The 20208-nt window shown below is 43.0% G+C and overlaps 1 protein-coding gene across 2 annotated transcripts in view; it reads right to left on the minus strand.

Annotated features, from left to right (window-relative positions):
- Positions 1 to 20208, minus strand: part of TMEFF2 (transmembrane protein with EGF like and two follistatin like domains 2) — a 1235357-nt gene that overhangs the window by 1045717 nt on the left and 169432 nt on the right. For both annotated transcript variants that reach the window (XM_073633100.1, XM_073633101.1), the window contains exon 3: positions 13126 to 13255. In XM_073633100.1, coding sequence (XP_073489201.1) covers positions 13126 to 13255 — 130 coding nt within the window. The remainder of the gene's footprint in view (positions 1 to 13125; positions 13256 to 20208) is intronic.

Consider the following 20208-nt stretch of genomic DNA (forward strand, 5'->3'; position numbering starts at 1 on the left):
CTTCGGCCCAGTTTAGGATGTTCAGGACTAGACTCAGTAGTTTCCTGGATCTGGTGCCCCCCTGACGATTCAGGTAAGAGACCGTTGTCACATTGTCTGACAGGACTTGGATCTCCAAGCCCTGAATCCTGTCTCCAAAGGATACCAACGCCTGGCCCACCGCCAAGAGTTCTCTGTGGTTGGAGGATGCCCCTGCCTGAGAAGGAGTCCAGGCCCCCTGTGCCTGGATGTCCCCCAGGTGAGCGCCCCAACCCCAAGCGCTTGCATCGGTAGTGATTCTTGTGGGATTCCACTGGTCCCAGGGTAAGCCCACCCTGAGCTTGTCCTGATCCAGCCACCAATCTAGGGAGGTCCTTACTCTTGTTGGAATAGACACCCTTGCATCCAATGACTCTCTCCTTTTGTCCCAGGAGGACAAAAGGAAGAACTGCAGCTCCCTGGAGTGGAGCTGAGCCCAGGGAACCGCTGGAATACACGAGGTCATTAGACCTAGGACCCTCATGATATGCCTGCGAGAGCACTCCCTGGTTTCTTTTAAAGAGGATACTGCTGTAACCACCTTTCGTTTTTCCTCTGGAAGAAACAGTTTCTGAACCTCTGTATCCACCAGATATCCCAGGAATACTTTTATTTGGGACGGTGCCAGAGAAGATTTCTCTCTGTTTACTATCCAGCCCAAGGACTCCAGAGTGAAAATCACTCTGCCTACGTCTATCTCCACCTGCTCTAGGGATTGCCCGTATACCAAAAGGTCGTCTAGGTAGGGTATAAGGGACACCCCCTGTAGGTGTAGGTAAGCTACAACCTCTGCCAGGACCTTTGTGAAGATCCTTGGGCTTGCAGCTAATCCAAAGGGAAGAGCTCGGAATTGCCAATGCTGAATCCCTTCGCTCGTAAGGACTGCGAATCTCAGCAGGGACTGGTGTTCCCTGGTGATCGGGATATGAAGGTAAGCATCCCTTAGATCTATCGTGGCTAAGAACGCACATCTTAATAGGTGCCTGCGCACCGTGTATATACTCTCCATCCGGAAGCTTTTTTGTCGCAAAAACCTGTTCAATTTCCTGAGATTTAATATCAGGCGAAATTTCCCTGACGGTTTTTGAACGACAAATACATGGGAATAAAACCCTTGGTAAAGCTCTTCCGGTGGAACGGGGATGATCACCTCCTGGAACACCAATCCCTGCAAGCTGTCCAACAGCCCTGCAGCTTTTGAAGTTTCCTTGGGGAGACGGGTCAGAAAAAAGTTTTGAGGGGGAGGGGACAGAAATTCCAAACGATATCCCTCTGTTACAATCTGCAAGATATAGGGGCTTTCGGAGATTCTCTTCCACTGAGGGACAAAGTGGGACAATCTCCCCCCTACCCTGATGCTGGCGTCACTTAGACTGCTTGGTGGCGTCTTTAGGTCCAGAAAAGAGCAGACTACCTTTTTGTGCGCTCTTTCCCTTTCCCCACCTCCTATTCGCATCCTTTTTTCCTTTGAATTGACCCTGGTTAACGGAGGGACGAAAAAACTTCCTGCCCCTTGCTCCTTTAGCTTTGACCGGGAACTTTTTTCCCTTTTCTGCTGACCTTGACAGCACCTGATCCAGGCCAGGTCCAAAGAGTTGTGAACCTTCAAAGGGCAAACCACATAGCCTTGATCTAGACATATGGTCCCCTTCCCATGATTTGACCCAGACTGCCCTTCTTGCGGAGTTAAGAAGGGCCGCAGATTTGGCTGTGTTCCTGACAGACTCCACAGCCGCATCTGCCAAATATGCCACAGCTTTACCTATTATTTCTAAGGAGTCTGTGATTTCTTTGGAATCACTGCCTTTAGAAACATGGTTAGAAAGTCTGCCTAACCATGCGTCCACGTTTCTTGCCACGCATGCTGATGCCAAAGCAGGAGCCATGGCAGCCGCATTGGAATCCCATGCTCTGCGCAACAGCGCCTCCGCCCTTCTGTCCATTTGGTCTTTTAGGTTCCCCGAGTCCTCAAAAGACAAGTCAGATTTTTTAGAAACCTGCGACAGGGCTGCGTCCAACTTAGGGGTTTTAAAGAATTTCTGCTCTTCTTCCTCCCCAAAAGGAAACCTTCTCTTCCAAGTTTTGAGTCTAAGAACCTTTCTTTCCGGGTCTTTCCACTCTCTCAAAATCACCTCCTTTAGAGCCTGATGAACTGGGAACACCCTGGGCTGAGGCTTTCCCAAACCCCTGTACATCTTGTCCCGGGCCGACGCCTGAACCAGAGGTTCTGGGATATCCTCAGAGGCATAGATCGCCCTAAGTAACTGCCCCATGTCTTCCACGGGAAAGAGGTGGCTACTAGCCCTAGGACTGTCACTATCCTGGCTGTCAGCGTCTGTGTCTACACCTTCCTCTAATGAGTCCTCCTCTGACTCCTCTGGGTCCTCAACCTCCTCAACTCCTGAAGTGACAGAGGAAGGGGGTCCTTGCGAGGTTTTCTGACCCCTGTCTGAAAAACCTCCCTGAGAGGAAGTGCCTTCTCTAGAGGACAGGATTTCTCTATCCTCCGCTTTAGGTGCTATAGCAGTCTTAATAGACTGGAGGGTAGAAAGCATCTCCGACTGTACCGCAAGGAAGTCCCTCATAACCTGTGAGGTTTCTTTACTAGACAGTTTTTGTATGCACCTATAGCAAAAAGGTTTCCCATGGTCCTGTGGGAGCTTATCATTACAATTCCCACATCTTTTTGACCTGGGAGGGGGGGGATTTTTGCCCTTCATCTTGTGAGCCCCTTGAGCAGAGCTGCCAGGATCTAGGGAGACAAAAAAGACAAAGTCCAAACTTTAACCAGTTTACTAAGACTTTCTGTGTCTCTCTCTCACTCCCCCCCCTATGGTGTAGGTAAGACCCCTCTTACTTCACCACAAAAAAACGGAAGAGGACTCACCACCACTGGCCTCTTCCTGGGCTAAGGTTGCAGCTGTTACCTCCTCTCCATCCATATCTGCTGCTTTGTGAGGTTTTCCGACCTCAAGAGAGGAGTATCGTGAGGCCTCCTGCTTTTCCTTGGAGCGCTGAGTGTCTACTCCTATACACCGATGATCGGCGCCATTTTGTTGGAGAGCCACTGTCTGAGGGAGGATTTTGGCCTCTAGTGTCTGAATCCACCATTTTGGCATAGACCGGAAGTTACAGCGCCCGGAACCGGAAATGCCGCCATCTTACTCCACCCTGGGAAGCCTGCTCCAAACACAGGAGCTTCAGCATTCCCTATGAAGTCCAGGACCTCCACCAGCCCTACAAGGCACCAAGGTACCGCCTGGCTGGCGTCCTCTACCCCCTCTGTGGCCTAGACACCAGCCTGAGCTCCAGTTCCTTCATCACCTCCGTACCTGACTGGGTGGAAGGAAAAAGCATGAGGTATGTGCTCACAGGAGTTCCGGGCTACCCCTCTGTACCCGGGAGACTCCTTGCCGGGGAAGACTCTCTCCCCCGGCCATTGGGGGGACCCCCTGAGAAGGACAGGGCCATGGCTGGACCCGCCACCCTCCCCGGCTTTGGCGTCCAGCCCTCAGGGGGGGGACCATCCGCTCCTAGCTTCAGGTCTGAGAAAAAACAACAAACGTTTCGCTGCCGGGAAACACAATCAAGAACTGAGGTGCAGGGGGAAGGGAGGGGCCTTTTAACCTTGTATGTTGATTGTGTTTCCTGTCAGGTGGACCAGTCATCTCTCAGGTTATGCCGTCCTGGAAGATGACTAGAGAAAAGTGTGTTTTTTCCCAAAAAAATGCATTTGAAAAATCGCTGCGCAAATACTGTGTAAAAAAAAAAAAAATTAACACCCACCATTTTAATCTGTAGGGCCTTTGCTTAAAAAAAATATATAATGTTTGGGGGTTCAAAGTAATTTTCTTTAAAAAAAAAAAAATATTTTTTCATGTAAACAAAAAGTGTCAGAAAGGGCTTTGTCGTCAAGTGGTTAGAAGAGTGGATGATGTGTGACATAAGTTTCTAAATCTTGTGCATAAAATGCCAGGACAGTTTAAAACCCCCCCAAATGACCCCATTTTGGAAAGTACAGTAGACACCCTAAGCTATTTGCTGAGAGGCATGTGGAGTCCATGGAATATTTTATATTTTGACACGTTATTAAATGGGGAAAAAGCCTGGGTAGGACCTTTCCAGATAACTACTGGAAAATAGCATTCTTACATAGTAAGGTTGAATAAAGACACCAGTCCATCAAGTTCAACCTGAGCAAGTGTGGGTGCGTGTCTACAACTATCCCTATTTTTTTAATTTAAGGTACCCATATAGCGCTGTGTCAATTTTTACGCAGCGCTCCACACATATATCACACACTCACATCGATCCCTACCCTCAAGGAGCCCACAATCCAAGGTCTCTAACATTCATATACTAGGGCCAATTTTGGACAGAAGCCAATTAACCTACCAGCATGTCTTTGGAGTGTGGGAGGAAACCAGAGTACCCGGAGGAAACCCACGCAGGCACAGGGAGAACATGCAAACTCCAGGCAGGTAGTGTCGGGGTTGGGATTTGAACCAGCGACCCTTCTTACTGCTAGGCGAAAGTGCTACTCACTACACCACTGTGCTGCCCAGAAAAAAGCCCTTAATAACGTTGTGGGAAAAAGACACATTTTTTTTTTTTTGCACAAAGTTGTCACTAAATGATATATTGCTCAAATATGCCATGGGCATATGTGAAATTACACCCCAAAATACATTCTGTTGCTTCTGTTGTGGTACGGGGATACCACATGTGTGAGACTTTTTGGGAGCCTAGCTCCGTACGGGACCCTGAAAACCAAGCACCGCCTTCAGGCTTTCTAAGGGTGTAAATTTTTGATTTCACTCCTCACTGCCTATTACAGTTTCGGAGGCCAAGGAATGCCCAGATGGCACAACCCCCCCCAAATGACCCCATTTTGGAAAGTAGACACCCCAAGCTATTTGCTGAGATGTATGGTGAGTATATTGCAGGTCTCGTTTTTTGTCACAAAGTTTTGAAAATTTAAAAAAAAATACATTTTTCTCAACAAATGAGAGCTGCAAAATACTCACCATGCCTCTCAGCGAACTTGAATTCCCGCAACTTGTGGCAAAATATAAAATATTCCATGGACTCAACGTGCCTCTCAGCAAATAGCTTGGGGTGTCTACTTTCCAAAATGGGGTCATTTTTTTGGGGTTGTGTCATCTTGGCATTTTACGGCCTTCAAAACTGTGATAGGTAGTGAGGAGTGAAATCAAAAATTTACGCCTTTAGAAATCCTGAAGGCAGTGCTTGGTTTTCGGGGCCCCGTACACGGCTAGGCTCTCAAAAAGTCCCACACATGTGGTATCCCCGTACTCAGGAGAAGCAGCAGAATGTATTTTGGGGTGCAATTCCACATATAACCATGGCATGTGTGAGCAATATATAATTTAGTGACAACTTTTTGTAATAAAATTTTTTTTTTGTCATTATTCAATCACTTGGGACAAAAAAAAAAATATTCAATGGGCTCAACATGCCTCTCAGCAATTTCCTTGGGGTGTCTACTTTCCAAAATGGGGTCATTTGGTTTTGTACTGCCCTGCCATTTTAGCACCTCAAGAAATGAGATAGGCAGTCAAACTAAAAGCTGTGTAAATTCCAGAAAATGTACCCTAGTTTGTAGACGCTATAACCTTTGCACAAGCCAATAAATATACACTTGTTGACATTTTTTTTTACCATAGACATGTGGCTGAATACATTTTGGCCTAAATGTATGACTAAAATTGAGTTTACTGGATTTTTCTTATAACAAAAAGTGGAAAACATTTTTTTTTTCAAAATTTCCGGTCTTTTTCCCTTTATATCACAAAAAATAAAAATCGCAGAGGTAATCAAATACCATCAAAAGAAAGCCCTATTTATGGGAAAAAAAGGACACAAATTTCGTTTGGGTACAACATTGCATGACCGCGCAATTACCAGTTAAAGCAGCGCAGTGCCAAATTGTAAAAAGTCCTCTGGTCTTTAGGCAGCCAAATGGTCCGGGGCTTAAGTGGTCAAACTAGAAATGACAAAAGATCTGCCCTGCACTCCTAAACATGGAAGTTGAAGCAGATCTTAATAGAGTGTGGTCAGACAGCGCACTCGATGTGGGACTCATCTCCTGCACCCCCTAAAAAAGCCACTCTAAAAGAGGGGGTAAAGCCTGTCTATCACAAACAATAGCCACTGTCAAAAGAGAAAGAGGAAGGAATTGCACCGATGGTGGAGCACTTTCTTAAAAAGGGAATTTTAAAAGCGACTTGCTGTTTAACACACCTTTAAATCCAGTGAAAAAGCTGGATGGCAGTTATAGGTTTGTACAGGATCTTAGAGCTGTAAACAACTTGGTTGTGCCCATCGCACCTATAGTGCCTGATGTGGAAACACTTCTAACCACCATACCATCCGATGCTGAATATTTTTCTGTGATTGATTTAACGAACGCATAGTTTTTGGTCCCAGTGGACCAGAAGACACAGCCACTACTCGCATTTTGTTTTAGAAATCGTCAAATGACATGGTGCAGACTGCCCCAGGGTTATGTGGACTTCCCAGTAGTCTACTTGGTGGTCCTCCAGGCAATCTTGCAGTCCTGGACTCCTCGCCATGGTTCAGTCTTGTTACAGTATGTTGATTATTTATAATTGTGTAGTCCAAGCCAGGTTGCATGCAAAGAGGATGGTGTAGATCTGTTACATTGGTTAGCAGATAATGATCACAAGGTCTCCAAGAAAAAGCTACAATGGTGTCAGGGAACTGTAGAGTACCTTGGCTTTGTGCTCACCAAAGGAGAGAGGAAAATCAGTCACAAGAGAGCCACGGCTCTAGTGGGTCTGCCCCAACCACTTACTAAGAAAGATATGCTGTCTTTTCTTGTTATGATTGGTTACTGCCGCCAATGGATATCTGATTGTTCTTACTATGACAATCTGAGACAAGCCACAAATGTTGACATGCCAGACTGTATAAAATGGAATGATGAAATGTGTAATGCTTTTGTGTACCTTAAAACTGCAATGGTTACTGCCCCTGGACTTGGATTACCTGTGTATGGAAAGATGTTTCATTTATTTGCAAGAGACAACTGTAAAACGATGGCAGGAGTCCTAGCATGGGGGTAAACTTCGCCCTGTTGCATTTTTTGCAAAGGTAGTGCCTATGCTGGTACAGGGCATGCCGGCATGTCCCCGGGCTTTGGAATCCTGTGCAATACAACTTCCAAAATCAATAGCCACCCTACATTGCAGAACACATACAGGGCAGCAAGATGACATTGCTAGGGGAAATGCACTGGCAGATAAAATAGCTAAGGAAGTAGCTAACAGACAGGTAGCCACAATACAGATGCTCTCCCTGGCTCTGGAGATGCCCCTTCTAGACCAAACCTTATCTGACCTCCAGGTACATGCCACCCCACAGGACATTAAACAATGGAACATATCAGGAGTGTAGAAGAGCCCTGAATCAGGACTCATTTGCCATGGGGGAAGCCATGCATACCTGTAGCTAGCGCACCTTTATTTATCTCATAATATCATGGGGTGGGACACAGAGGCTGGCAGATGACATGTGAATTACTAGACAAAGATTTTTTTTTATTCCAGGACTTCCTTCATTAGTGAAGTCATTTGTTGCAAGATGCATTACATGTTTTAGGAATAATCCAAAGAATCCGCACAAAGTGAAATATGAACACCTCATTTACCTGTCCATACCGTTCACTCATCTTCAAATTGATTTTGCACACATGCCCAAACTAGGCAAGAGACAGGAATAATTACTTGTGATAGAAGACATGTTCTCACGATGGCTGGAAGTGTTCGTTACTGCAAGGGAAGATGCACAGTGGTCAGAATCCTTGCACGGGAGGTAATCACAAGGTAGGGTTGCCCTCTGCAAATAAAGGCAGACGATGGTCCTGCCTTCATAGCCAAAGTGTGTCAAGATTTATTGAAAACACTGAAGATTGACTGGAAGTTTCACATCCAATACCACCCCCAGAGTTCAGGCATAGTAGAAAGTATGAATAGGACTCTTAAAGATAAAATCAGAAAGGCCACAGGGGGAACTTTCAACGGATGGAAAAAGGTACTGCCTGCAGTCCTTGCAGAGGTAAGAATGACTCCCTGCAGAGCCACAAGTTTCTCTTCATTTGAAGTCTTAATGGGAAGGCCTTTACCGACTCCATGGGCCAGACAGCCCCAAATGTTAGAAAGAGGGGATCTTGATCTCATACAGGGAGATTATGTTAAGATATTGATTGAAACTTTGCACAGAGTTAAAAAACGTGTCGCTCGCACCTCTCCTATTTCTTCACAGGAATCAACTGTCAGGGCTGGGCTCAGCCCTTCCTTCTCTGTGCTGGCCGCTCAGCTGTTGGCTAATTGCCAGCTCCCATCTCTCTCCACAGTTACCCAGCTGTTGTTTATTCTGCTCGTCAGTCCTTCCTACTTAAAGTCGTCCAGCCCACTTGATCTCTGCCTTCGCCTTTGTCAACATCACAGAGACTTTCTCCTGCATTCCTGTTGAAGACTTGCTTGGCTGATGTTCCTTCTGGCTCCTGATCCTGCTTGTTGTACTACTACGTTTATCTCTGGCTCTCTGACATTTGCTTGGCTGACTACCTGATCCGGTTACTGAACTCTGGCTTGTTTTGACTACACTTACTCTGTTTACCTTATTATTATTATTAAAGTGTGATTTAACTTTACTTCTGTCTCGGTCTGATTCATGGTTCCTGATACCAACTCACCAGTTCCAGGTGGGAGACATTGTGGTGGTCCAGCCCTTGAACCGTACCAAGAAGTATCCGTTTGAACCCCCAACTACAGTGATCACAGTGACCCCAACAGCCATCCTGGTAGAGGGACAGAAGGCTTGGATCCATGCCAGTCGTGTGAAGAAGGTGAACCAAACACCTAAGAAGCAAGAATAAGTACAGAGAGGCGAAGCAGGTGGTACAAGTCCTCAAATAGTGAGTGAAGTAGGTGGTCTAAACTCTGAAAAAGATGGCCTTGCTTATTTCACCACAGACTTCTGGGAAGGTCTTGAGCCACCTGCTCATACTGACTTTGATGGTGTTCCTACCAACATGGATCATAACTCACTGTATTTATCATCCTGAAGAACTGGGAGCCCTTAAGGTCACATGTGGCCCACCCGATAACATCACTTATAACACACTTACTAGACATAAAAGGGCTGTGTATTCAGAGTCTGAGAGAACTAAAACTGATTGTCTCACAGAAAACATGTTGTTGCTTAAATTTAAATAAATATAGTTATGCTCAGAAATCAGGATATGACAAATGTTGGATATGTAGTAAACTTCATCCTAGTACAGCCCATATTCCACTTATGGCTGTACCACTGAATATCACCCCCTTTCTAAACAGACTCCCCCCCCATTACTCTCACCAGAGTGCAGATGACACTAGGGAACAGTCCTGTCACCTTTCAAGCAATGGGAAGGAGTCATTTCCCTGATTGGTGTTTTAGATTGGGTAACTCATCAAAAGGTGGGGAAGCATGCAGTCACACTAGAATACATTTCTCTATGTCCTCAGATAACTCCACAGTTTTTGACACCTCAGATCATGCCCTAAATCACACCATATATACCTTCATAAGTACCCCTGACCCCCATACTGAGTTTGCAAAAATACTCTCACAGTTTGCCCTTGCAAGGTAACCAACAAGTCCTTAGCAGACAGCCACTAGCCTTGGGCAACAGCACATACATTTGTTGTGGAAGGACATGCCATCCATGGATTCCTAGTGATCCTCAGGGATGGTGTTACTTAGCCTCATTAGTCCCGATAATAGGAATTCTCTGAGACAGTGAGGGAAGTCACTTGCTCAAGGCTGGTGTTCATCCCAGATACCCCCTTGAATACCGTTATGCCAGGTCATTGTTTTTGGAAAAGGACATGGCCTGGGAATGGTTCCCTTCAGGAATCGGATGGGGTATTGACATGATGAAAAGGCTAAATAATTACTCTGGAATTTTGGATGAGATACTAGATAAGAATTCTGCTGACATTACCAACCTTAACTTAGAAACTAGAGTAATGGGAAAGCAGCTAGAACTTCATGACTTGGCCATCGAAAGCATGAGCGCAGCCCTCACAGGGTTAAGTGAGGTAAAAAAGGATTATGAATGTTGCACCTGGATACATACCAGTATGATGGTGCCCGATTATTTTGACATAATTGCTCAGCACAGGAAGGAGGTTGACAAATTACAGGTTGAAGCAAGGGACCTTGCTAAGACTTGGAACCCCCTAGGTGATGTGGGAGGGTTTGGTTTCAACTGAGTTTTCTCCTGGATCAGGGATATTGCTATGTTTATTGTAATGATTTTGCTTCTGTATGCCTGCTTTAGGTTTGTTATGTGCATGATTTCCTGAGGTACTCGACCTCCCAATCCAGCTGCAGCTAATAAAATGTACCTTAACTCTTAGTATGGTCACCAAGATGAGTATGTCACAATCATGACTTAAAGAGGGGATTGTAGTAATATAACTGAACCAAAGTGACTCCATCTTGTTGATTATAAGCTCATATACCTTTAATTCAGTCTCAGACTTATATTCTAGCTCATTTTGTATTTCCAGATTTGTAACCGCATGTTGCAAGAACACACAGCAAAACAGCTTGCCCAAGCATTCATCCACCATATACAACTGTAGTCTAGTCTGGCTTTCCTGTTTCTTGTTCTTCTGGGACAGGAAAGAATGACAATGAGTCATGGCCAGATGGTCTATTCACTCTGGTAACCATATGTTGATTATGATTTTAGGGGTTATAAACCTGTATAACCATATACTGTTGAATTGTTTAATTATATTCATGATATTAATGATATTCAATATATTCCTATACTAACCACTTCCCTATTGTGATTGGTAAAGTTGAACCAAATATAAGCTGCATACCCACCCAATAAAAGGCAGACACTTTTTGAACCTACATTGTGTATCTTGTGTTCATTGAGTTGTCTCCCGGTACTGGGGGTCTTCGGTGGTCTGCAGTATTAACCCTTGGCTGGTCTGTCATGTACCTGGAGTACCCATAAAACCCCTTCACATACATTGTATTTATTACATGCACTTATTCACATTACATAACTTAAAACAAAAATTTAAACATTGCAGCTTAGCTATTTTAAATGTTTTTTTTTGCAAACTTCAGCAATGAAAAAATGTACTTAGTTCACTTTGTTTATGAAGGGGCTGGGAAGCCGTGTTTGCTGCGTTTACCATAATTAACCCTATTTGTATTATGCTTACAGATATCATCTCATCAATTGGAAACTAGATATAAACACTGCAAATACAACAAATAAATCCTGATGTGCTGCCTGACTTCAATAATCTAATATTAGCTGCTGCTAACACTTTAATGTGTTCCCACACCCTGACAAATAGTAAACTAAGCAAAAGTGTAGCACTGCCCCAATATATGTAGAAATTGACAATAGTGAAAATTTGCTCCAAACAAATACAATAACAAAGCCATAAATAACCTCCAGCCCTTCTAACAGCCATCTAAACAATAGCCCCATAAACCATCAAATTGTATGTGCATATGAAAAAAAAACTTCATGTAAATCATTATATGATGAGTATCAGTATATAACATTCGTACACAAACATCCCACAGGGATTCATACCCCACAGGGAAACGTGAATAATATCAAATTATAAAGTATTGTGATTTAAAATAAGTGAAAAATTAGTCCCATCAAATAAGTCCCAACAGATTTATATGATTTTTTCAGTGAAGTGATCTGTTTAAGATATGATTCAAAACACCAGTGTATCTTGCAAGCATATCACCACTGTGTTCCACCACCTTCAGGTGTGCATGCTCACCTTTTTTTTAATTTGACCTATAGGAAACAGGTCAATAAAAGCTCAGTGTGATCACTCTAAGATAGATCCAGTTTCCACTGGCTGGAGATGTATTGTCCCTTTAGGTCCCTCTCTCAGGTAGATCAGTGCTCTTCCCTCATCGCTAGCCCGCTCTTCGGCGGATTCTGCCAGGGCACTTGGAACTAGAGCCAGCGGACGGTTAACAGTTGGCGCCAAACCCTTAACGTGTACTCTGGCCGAGACTCTCAGAAGTTACTTTATGGTAAAGAACAGAGGGTTCCGGAGATGAAAAGGATGTGAGATCAGTCTCGTCAGAGATCTCACATCCTGTCCACCTCTAGACACCTCTATTCTCCACCAACACAGTCATGGTAGTTGTGAAGCTTGGTAACGAAAGAAATGCTCAGGTTTGGGAAGCGCGAGGACCTATTAAACCATAAAGGCCTCTGGGAAAGTAACATGACCAAATATTAGAATGCACTGGTAGGGCTGGGGGGGGGGGGGGGTTGGTGTGACTAGCAGGAACATGGCCAGGAAAGGAGTAGTTGATGGGAGGAGAGGTGATTAGGTAGAACTGCAGCTGAAAGGTACATGTGGTGGGATAAGCAACCATGAATCTGTTTGTTTACAAACCAAAAACCAAATATACCTGATAATGCTCGAATGCCTCAAACTGTTATTCCAGCTGACTGGCCACAATGTTTGCAGGTGCTAGTCATGTTGAATATTTGCTCATCAGACACATTAAGGACTACAACAAAATGGTGCCTGTCCACACACTGCCTCGGCATATAGTGAACTCCTCTTAGTAAAAAATGGCTTTGGCTTAGTCTCCTATAGACGGAAGAACCCCCTCCAACATGTTTCGCCCAGTAGGGGCTTAATTGTAGAGGCCTTGATTGTAAACGTGGAGGAAAAAAATTTGAAAAAAAGGCAAATAAAATAGAAAAATGAATATTAGATGAATTTTATCATTGCATGTATCATTCACATTCAATTATCATCATACAATATTATTTGAAACACTGGTCCTATAAAGCTATTATACAGACGCTATATTAGAGGTATAAGATTTAGAATAGATTTAAGACCAGTTCTTGCTTGCTTTAATTATATAATGGCAAAAAGCAGTTATTTGTATCTTTTCAAATAAAAAAAAAAGGCAACTCTGCAGTAAAACAAACTCAAGTCATTTTAGAACATACAAAGTTTGTTGCTATAACACAACATAACTGGCACATACCTGCCACACATGAACCTTCAGCCACAACAAGTATTTCGCTTTGCTGCTTGCAGGCTGCTCCTCTTAGGTAGCACTCATTTCGGAAAGTGACTCCATTGGATCCACAGACTGGTATATAATCATGGGGGCACTAAAGTGAAGAAGCAAATTAAAAATTATTACCCACAACATATTATTATGTTATGTAAAACAAATTCATATTTTCTAAAGTTATGTTAATTGCCGTTTCTATTATCCACTTCACAGCTGGGTGATCACTTCCTGTCCTTAGACTGTTTATAAATGGCCTAAAGTTTAAGTGGTTATACCGGGATCATGTTTGAGGCTACAACCACGATCCTGGTATTATTTTTTACAGTCTGTGATGTCCTAAAGGGTAAAAGTGATCCTAGCAGCTATCTAGCCAGTGGATCACTTTTACAGGTGGTAGAAGGTGGGTCCCCCTCCACCTGCCACCTTTACCAGGGACTCCCACCTGACTGGGAGTCCAGTAAGGATGCGACTGGTGGCATCGGCTTGCCCGGACACAGTGAGAGGAACTGATGTTGTTCTTCCCACTGTGTGATGTCAGAAACTGGAAGCGACATAGATTTTGTCACTTACGATTTCAGTCTCATGTAAACAAGCCGTTACTGCTTTGGGCTCCAGGACTCTCCAAAAAGAGGACCTGTCACGGCCCATGCTATCACAAGGGATATTGTTCATCTTGCAATAGCAAAAAAGGTGATAAAAAAATAAATTAAAGATGCAGTATAAGTAAAAACTCAAATAAAATACATTTTAAAGCAAATGTGCACATAGGTCCCATATGCATATGTAAACAGTGAGCGCACCAAACACATGTGAGGTATCCACGCAAACGTCAGAGCGGGCGCAATAATTATCATGCCAGGCCCCCTGTGTGACACTACACCTGTAACGGCTTTTAAAGAGTCGCCTATGGAGATTTTGAGGTACCCTAGTTTGGTACTGTTCCACGGACGTATGCAATTCTAAAGCATGACATGTTAGTTATCCACTTATTTGGTGTAACATCATCTTTTATGTTTTACGAAAAAAGTGGATATTATATTGTTTTTACTAAATTTCATTTAAGTTTATTTTATCCTGAAAATTTGCATTTGATAACCCAATGGGCAAATATCGCGCAACATAAAAAATTGCAACAACAACCATGTAATTTTCCATGATCTCTGCTTAAAAGAAATATAATGTTTAGGTGTTCTGTAATTTTCTAGCAAAAAATTCAGATTTTTAAATGTATGAGAGAAATATCAGACCTGGGCCGGACCGAAACTGGTTAATGCTTTTTAACTTTGTAAATGGCTGTTGACTATTGGTAAATTTTTAAAGGGAAGGACTTTAAAGAAATGCAAAATGCAAGGATTTGAAATCAGTTAGAAAAATTAAAGAAAGTTTTATTTTTTTAACTTGTGTCTAGATGTTGTACCTAATTTTTTTTGTGCTCTATGTAAATATAACTACATGCTTTAAAGATATACTAACACAATCATCCACATTAAGGCTGTGTTCACACCTATGCAAATTGGAATGCGGGTTTCCCTGCATCCAATTTGCATAGCAGGAGAATGTGACCATCTCTCTATGGAGCCAGTTCAGAAACGCTGTGAGTGTGCGTCTTTAGCTCAGTTTCAGGGCCGAATTCAAGTAAAGATTCTGCCTTGATTTGTCCCTGAACCAGAGAATGGGGACGCACAGCATTCCTGTGCGATCCGCAGCCGGTTCCAGTGTGAACCGAGCCTAAAAGGACACTTTGCTTCAACATGGTACAAAATCTCCTTTATAATGAAATCAAATATTCTCTTTAACTTAAGCTGTCAGCTGTGCTGACTCTTCCTGGACTCCCCTCAAGAAATGGCACAACAATGGCACCTGTTACCTAATTTGGATCTTTGGTCATTTGATCCACTGTCATTAATAGGGATGAAACTCAGCTGGAAGCAATGCTTTCTTACTGGGAACACTTTTTTTTTGTCTCTTGGCTGCAATGCAAAGTTTATGACTGATCCTTATTTTTGGCCCTCAATACCAATTCTGGATTTTACCATCAACTTTGATAGGAGCCTTCAAGAAATAATATTTCTGGCCTTTTCTGTTGTAACAGCAGCTCTTTTGTATAAATCCTGTTCTTTCCACTACTTTTCTACCTTACTTCTTTAGTAAGAGCAATTAGGATGATACTCCTTTGTTTTTGTTTTTTTTTTGTTTTTTAGCACATTGTACACTATGCCTCATGGACTGCTAGTAGTGTAGACACTCCTCTCTCTATTCTGCAGCTGGCTCATCTGTCACGTTCAGTTACAGTACATGACTTCTGGCCTATAGCCACCCAGAGATGCCAAAATTCAAAGTAAGCTAAATGCTGTAAAGATTCCTGACACATTGAACATGTACCCTGGGACGCTACAAAGCAAACTTTGCTACAAGACACTGCTGCCATTCTATTATCTTCATCATTTTAAACAGGTATTTAACTCTCCCATAAAGAAAGTACCACTGTACTATCAATAAATAATCAAGTATTTAACATCAGTAAATATATAAACTTTAAAACAGTGACAGCAATGGTGTAAAGGCAATAAAGACCCCATTACAATTATAGATAATTTAAATTAGACAAATCAACTCAGCTTCTTGCAAAAAGAAAAAGTATTATGCACAACATGAACACTTGTAATATTAATTTCTCATCTTTTACTGCTCTCCTTGGCATATAGCGAGTCTTAAAGGGGTTGTAAAGTCAGAAGGTGTTTTTAAAAATCTTATGCATTAAGGGAAAAAGCCTTCTGTGTGCAGCAGCTCCCCTCGACCTCCTAATACTTACCTGAGCCACATCTCTGTCCAGCAATGTCCACGTGTCTCAGCCGTCCGGGACTCTCCCTCCTGATTGGCTGAGACACAGCAGCGGTGCCATTGGCTCCCGCTGCTGTCAATCAAAGTCAGTTAGCCAATCAGGAGAGAGAGGGGACGGGGCCAAAAGGCAGCTCTGTGTCTGAATGGATACATGGAGCTGCAGCTTGGCTTGGGTGCCCCAATAGCAAGCTGCTTGCTGTGGGGGCAGTCAACAGGAGGAAGGGTACCCAATTACCCAATCAGCTCCCACTTCCTCCCGGGGCACTGCGGTGCTGGAAGTAAGTCCACCTCTCCCCCTTCCCTCTCGGCAATCATCTGGGACATGTCCCAGGTCCAAGATGATTGCCAGGCCAGTTACAGCGCACAGCTCGCGCAATGCGCAGTGTGAGCCTGGCTGTGAAGCAACAACCGGGCGCCCACAGTGACAATGCCAGGGCCGAAGAGAGGAGGGGGGAGACGAGCGGGGCTTCGTTCCCCCGCATCGCTAGACCCTGGGACAGGTAAGTGTCTGATTATTAAAAGTCAGCAGCTGCAGTATTTGTAGCTGCTGACTTTTATTTTTATTTTTTATTTTTTTGGAACTCTGCTTTAAATTTAACACTGAAAGAGAACACAAAAAAGACCACACAAAATAATTGCAAGTTTAAATGGGAAAACAAAGCTCTCAAATACTTAGGGATATGGTTGACACTGAAACTTGACTCACTTTATACAAGAAACTTTCAACTCCTTTTATAAGCTATAAACAAGGATTTAGATAGATGATCTTTCAAATATTTCTCGTGGTTCTACAGAGCAGCCATCATCGAAATGACAGCCTTACCTAGAATCCTGTATTTTTTTCAGACCATCCCAATCCTTTTACCTTCAAATTTCTTCCAAACCCTACACTCCATACTCAGGAGATTTTTATGGGTGACTAAAAGCCCTGCATCAGTCTCCAATTACTTACAAGAGACAAACAAAATGGAGGTATGGACTTCCCAAATTTTAAGAACTACTATCTTGCCTCACATCTCACCAAAATTATAGACTGGACATGTCACGCAGACAACAAGGATTGAGTGGTGCTGGAAAATAATTTAGGTCCAATACCTGTGAAACACTCACCCTGGATACCATGGGACTCCTGCCACAAACAATTGAAACAACACCTCCTTGTAAGGGCAACACTTAAAAACCTACAAAAAGTTACTCTGACCTAACAACATCCCCTGGCCCTCTCACACCGCTGATTTTTAACCCAGACTTTCCACCAGGAATGAACAAATCATTCCAGTTACACACAGACATGAATATACATTGCTGGCTACACACTGTTTCAAAAGGCAATAAGATCAAATCAATCTCAGAAATGCAAATTGAGAAAGGACTGACATTCCTAACATATTAGGAATATCGTCAAATTCATAGTTATGTCCTGAGTCCTCCGAGACATAAACTAAAACCGAAAAAAAACATTTCCCTGTCCTACGCCTGGCTGCAAGCCTCTGGTCTTTAGGAACCTAGTAAACAAAGTGTTTTGGGAAACCGCATTAAACACGTCCTTCACTAAGGACCAATGGCAACAAGCCTGTGTGTTCGCACACAAATGCGCAATTAGCACACGCCTACAGGAATCTTCCTTTAAGATCCTGACGAATTGGTATAACACGCCAATCAAAACACATAGATGGTTCCCCATGGTTTCTGACCTTTGTTGGCATTGTGATCAGGAAAGAGGCACCTTACAGCATATATGGTGGGACTGCACCTTGATTCAACCATTTTGGCGGAAGGTCTCTGAAATCATAAAGCTTATCACTGAGACATCAATTCAATTAACCTCCCTGGCGGTATTCCCAAGTCTGGCTGGGGTGGAATTTCAGAACCAAAAGCGGTAACCCCGAGCCAGACTCGGGATCGCATCGCAGGATCCAGGAAGAATTTACTTACCTTGTCTCCTGGATCCTGCCATGTCTCCCCACAGTGTGAGCGAGCCGTCCTCCGCTCGATTCATCACGGAGCCGAGCTCCATTCCCTGCGAGTGTTGCGACGCACAGGGACGGAGAACGGCGCCAAATTCGAAAAGTGAAACACAAAATACATACAGTATACTGTAAATTTACAGATTACATTACTGTATGAAATTTTTTCACATCCTTTTGTCCCTAGTGGTTTCTCCAGTGGCCTGCATGCAGTTTTATATTATAAAAACTGTTCTTTCTGCCTGGAAACTGGAGATTGTCCATAGCAACCACAACTGTCCCTTTACATCAAAAGTGGTTTTAGACCAACTAGAAAACAGTGATAATAAATTAGAATCACTCGCAGAATTGAGCGATAGTGATTTGTGGGGAGATCCGTCATCAAACACTGAAAGTAATGACAGTGACAATTCTGCAACTGAGAAAATTTCAGTGTTTTTGATTTGATTACATTATTTTTTTTCCATTAAACAAAGGTTTTATTAAGTAAAGATGGTGCATATAAATACAGAGTTGTACCAATATACATGTACATAAAATGCATGTTAAACAAGGGAGGTATACACTGTTTATATAGTCAAAATTAGGAGTAACATGCGCTAACGCAAAAATACGTGTATACAACTATGAAATACTATCAATATAATGAGTAATATTATCTTCCCCACACCCCCGTTGAACATTTATTGTTTTTTGTTTTGTTTTTTTTAATTTTAGTATACGTGCTGTATATATATATATATCATGGCGTTCTCATATATGTTACATACATTTGAGTCTGTATGGGGTATATTGTGCACTGTGCTGACATGACCATTATGGGAGAACAACATTAACCATGGTGTCTTTTGATTTATACTTTCTCTATTTGTAACTGGAATAAAGTCTTAGTTATAGAGATCTAAGTGTTGTATTGCTAAACGAGCTTATAATTAAGTACAAGTTTCAGGTTCTTGCAACCATCGATCCCAAATTTTGTTGTATTTTGTCGGACAACCTCTATTAATGTAAACATGTTTTTTGTATGGCAAGGTTGCGTTAACTTCTGTTTTCCATTCCACCACACTGGGGGGGGTTGGCCTCACCCACTTTCTTGCAATAATTTTTCTGACAGAAAATAGGGTTTCATGTAGAAATACCTTGGTAAATTTGTCTACTGTGTCTGGAAATATCCCTAGGAGACATTGTTTTGGTTCTAGCGCTATTGGGGAGCCCATGGTATCGTGTAGAAATGTTATAACCTGTTTCCAAAGTTGTTGAATCCTGGAACATGTCCATATTAAATGGAAAAACGTGCCTGTTTCTTGTCCACACATCAGACATAGGGTAGACTGATTACGTTTGTATCTGGCTACTCGAATTGGGGTAAGGTATGTTCTATGTGTTATGTAAATCTGAGAAAGTCTGTCTGAGAGTTTTGGTGATACTGCTTTGCATGTCTCGAGGGCTTCCTCCCACTCCTCATTTTCCATCAGTCCCACCTCTCTTTCCCAGCGAGGCTTCAAATCAAACACTATTTTTGATGAGGTGGGAGTTAGGAGCATATTATAAAATGTGGATATCAATCCACGTGGGTCTGTATTTTTAACAATAGCCATAATGGGATGTAGAGTGGGCGGGGCCTCAGCCCGCAAGAATTGTGTTTGGGTCGCATTTCTTACTTGTAGGTATCTGAAGAACATGAAATTTGGAAGAGAAAATTCCTCTTTGAGTATGTTGTAAGTTTTGATGGTTCCATTGAATAGCAGATGATGTATATAGTAAATTCCCCTAGACTCCCACAGCTCCGAGTCCGGTATGTTTATAAATTCTGTCATATCCCTGTTGTGCCATATCGGTGTATGGTCGTGTAGTCTAGGTATTCCTAATTTAGTGGAAGCAAGGTCCCAAATACGTCTGTAGTGGTATATCAAGGACTTCTTGTCTCCCCCTATCTCAGTATTCCTGAATCCTGCCGATATTGCATAAAGGGAATGCCCGGTAAGCTGCACTCTTTAAGAACAGAGAAGGGTCAGGAAGCGTACGTTATCCGTCGTGTCTATGTGAAATAGTTGTGATAATTGTGATGCAATGTAATAAAAGTTCAGATCCGGTAAGGCCATTCCCCCCATGTCCGTCGGGTTTTTAAGCGCTGGCCATGCGATTTTATGTCTGTTAGTCCCCCACACAAAGGGTTTGAGCAGAGCCTCAAGAGATTTAAAGTGTTTTAATGAGAGATAGATTGGGGTATGCCACAATATGT

The sequence above is a fragment of the Aquarana catesbeiana genome, linkage group LG06, assembly GCF_042186555.1.
Source record: "Aquarana catesbeiana isolate 2022-GZ linkage group LG06, ASM4218655v1, whole genome shotgun sequence".
Classification (NCBI taxonomy): Eukaryota; Metazoa; Chordata; class Amphibia; order Anura; family Ranidae; genus Aquarana; species Aquarana catesbeiana.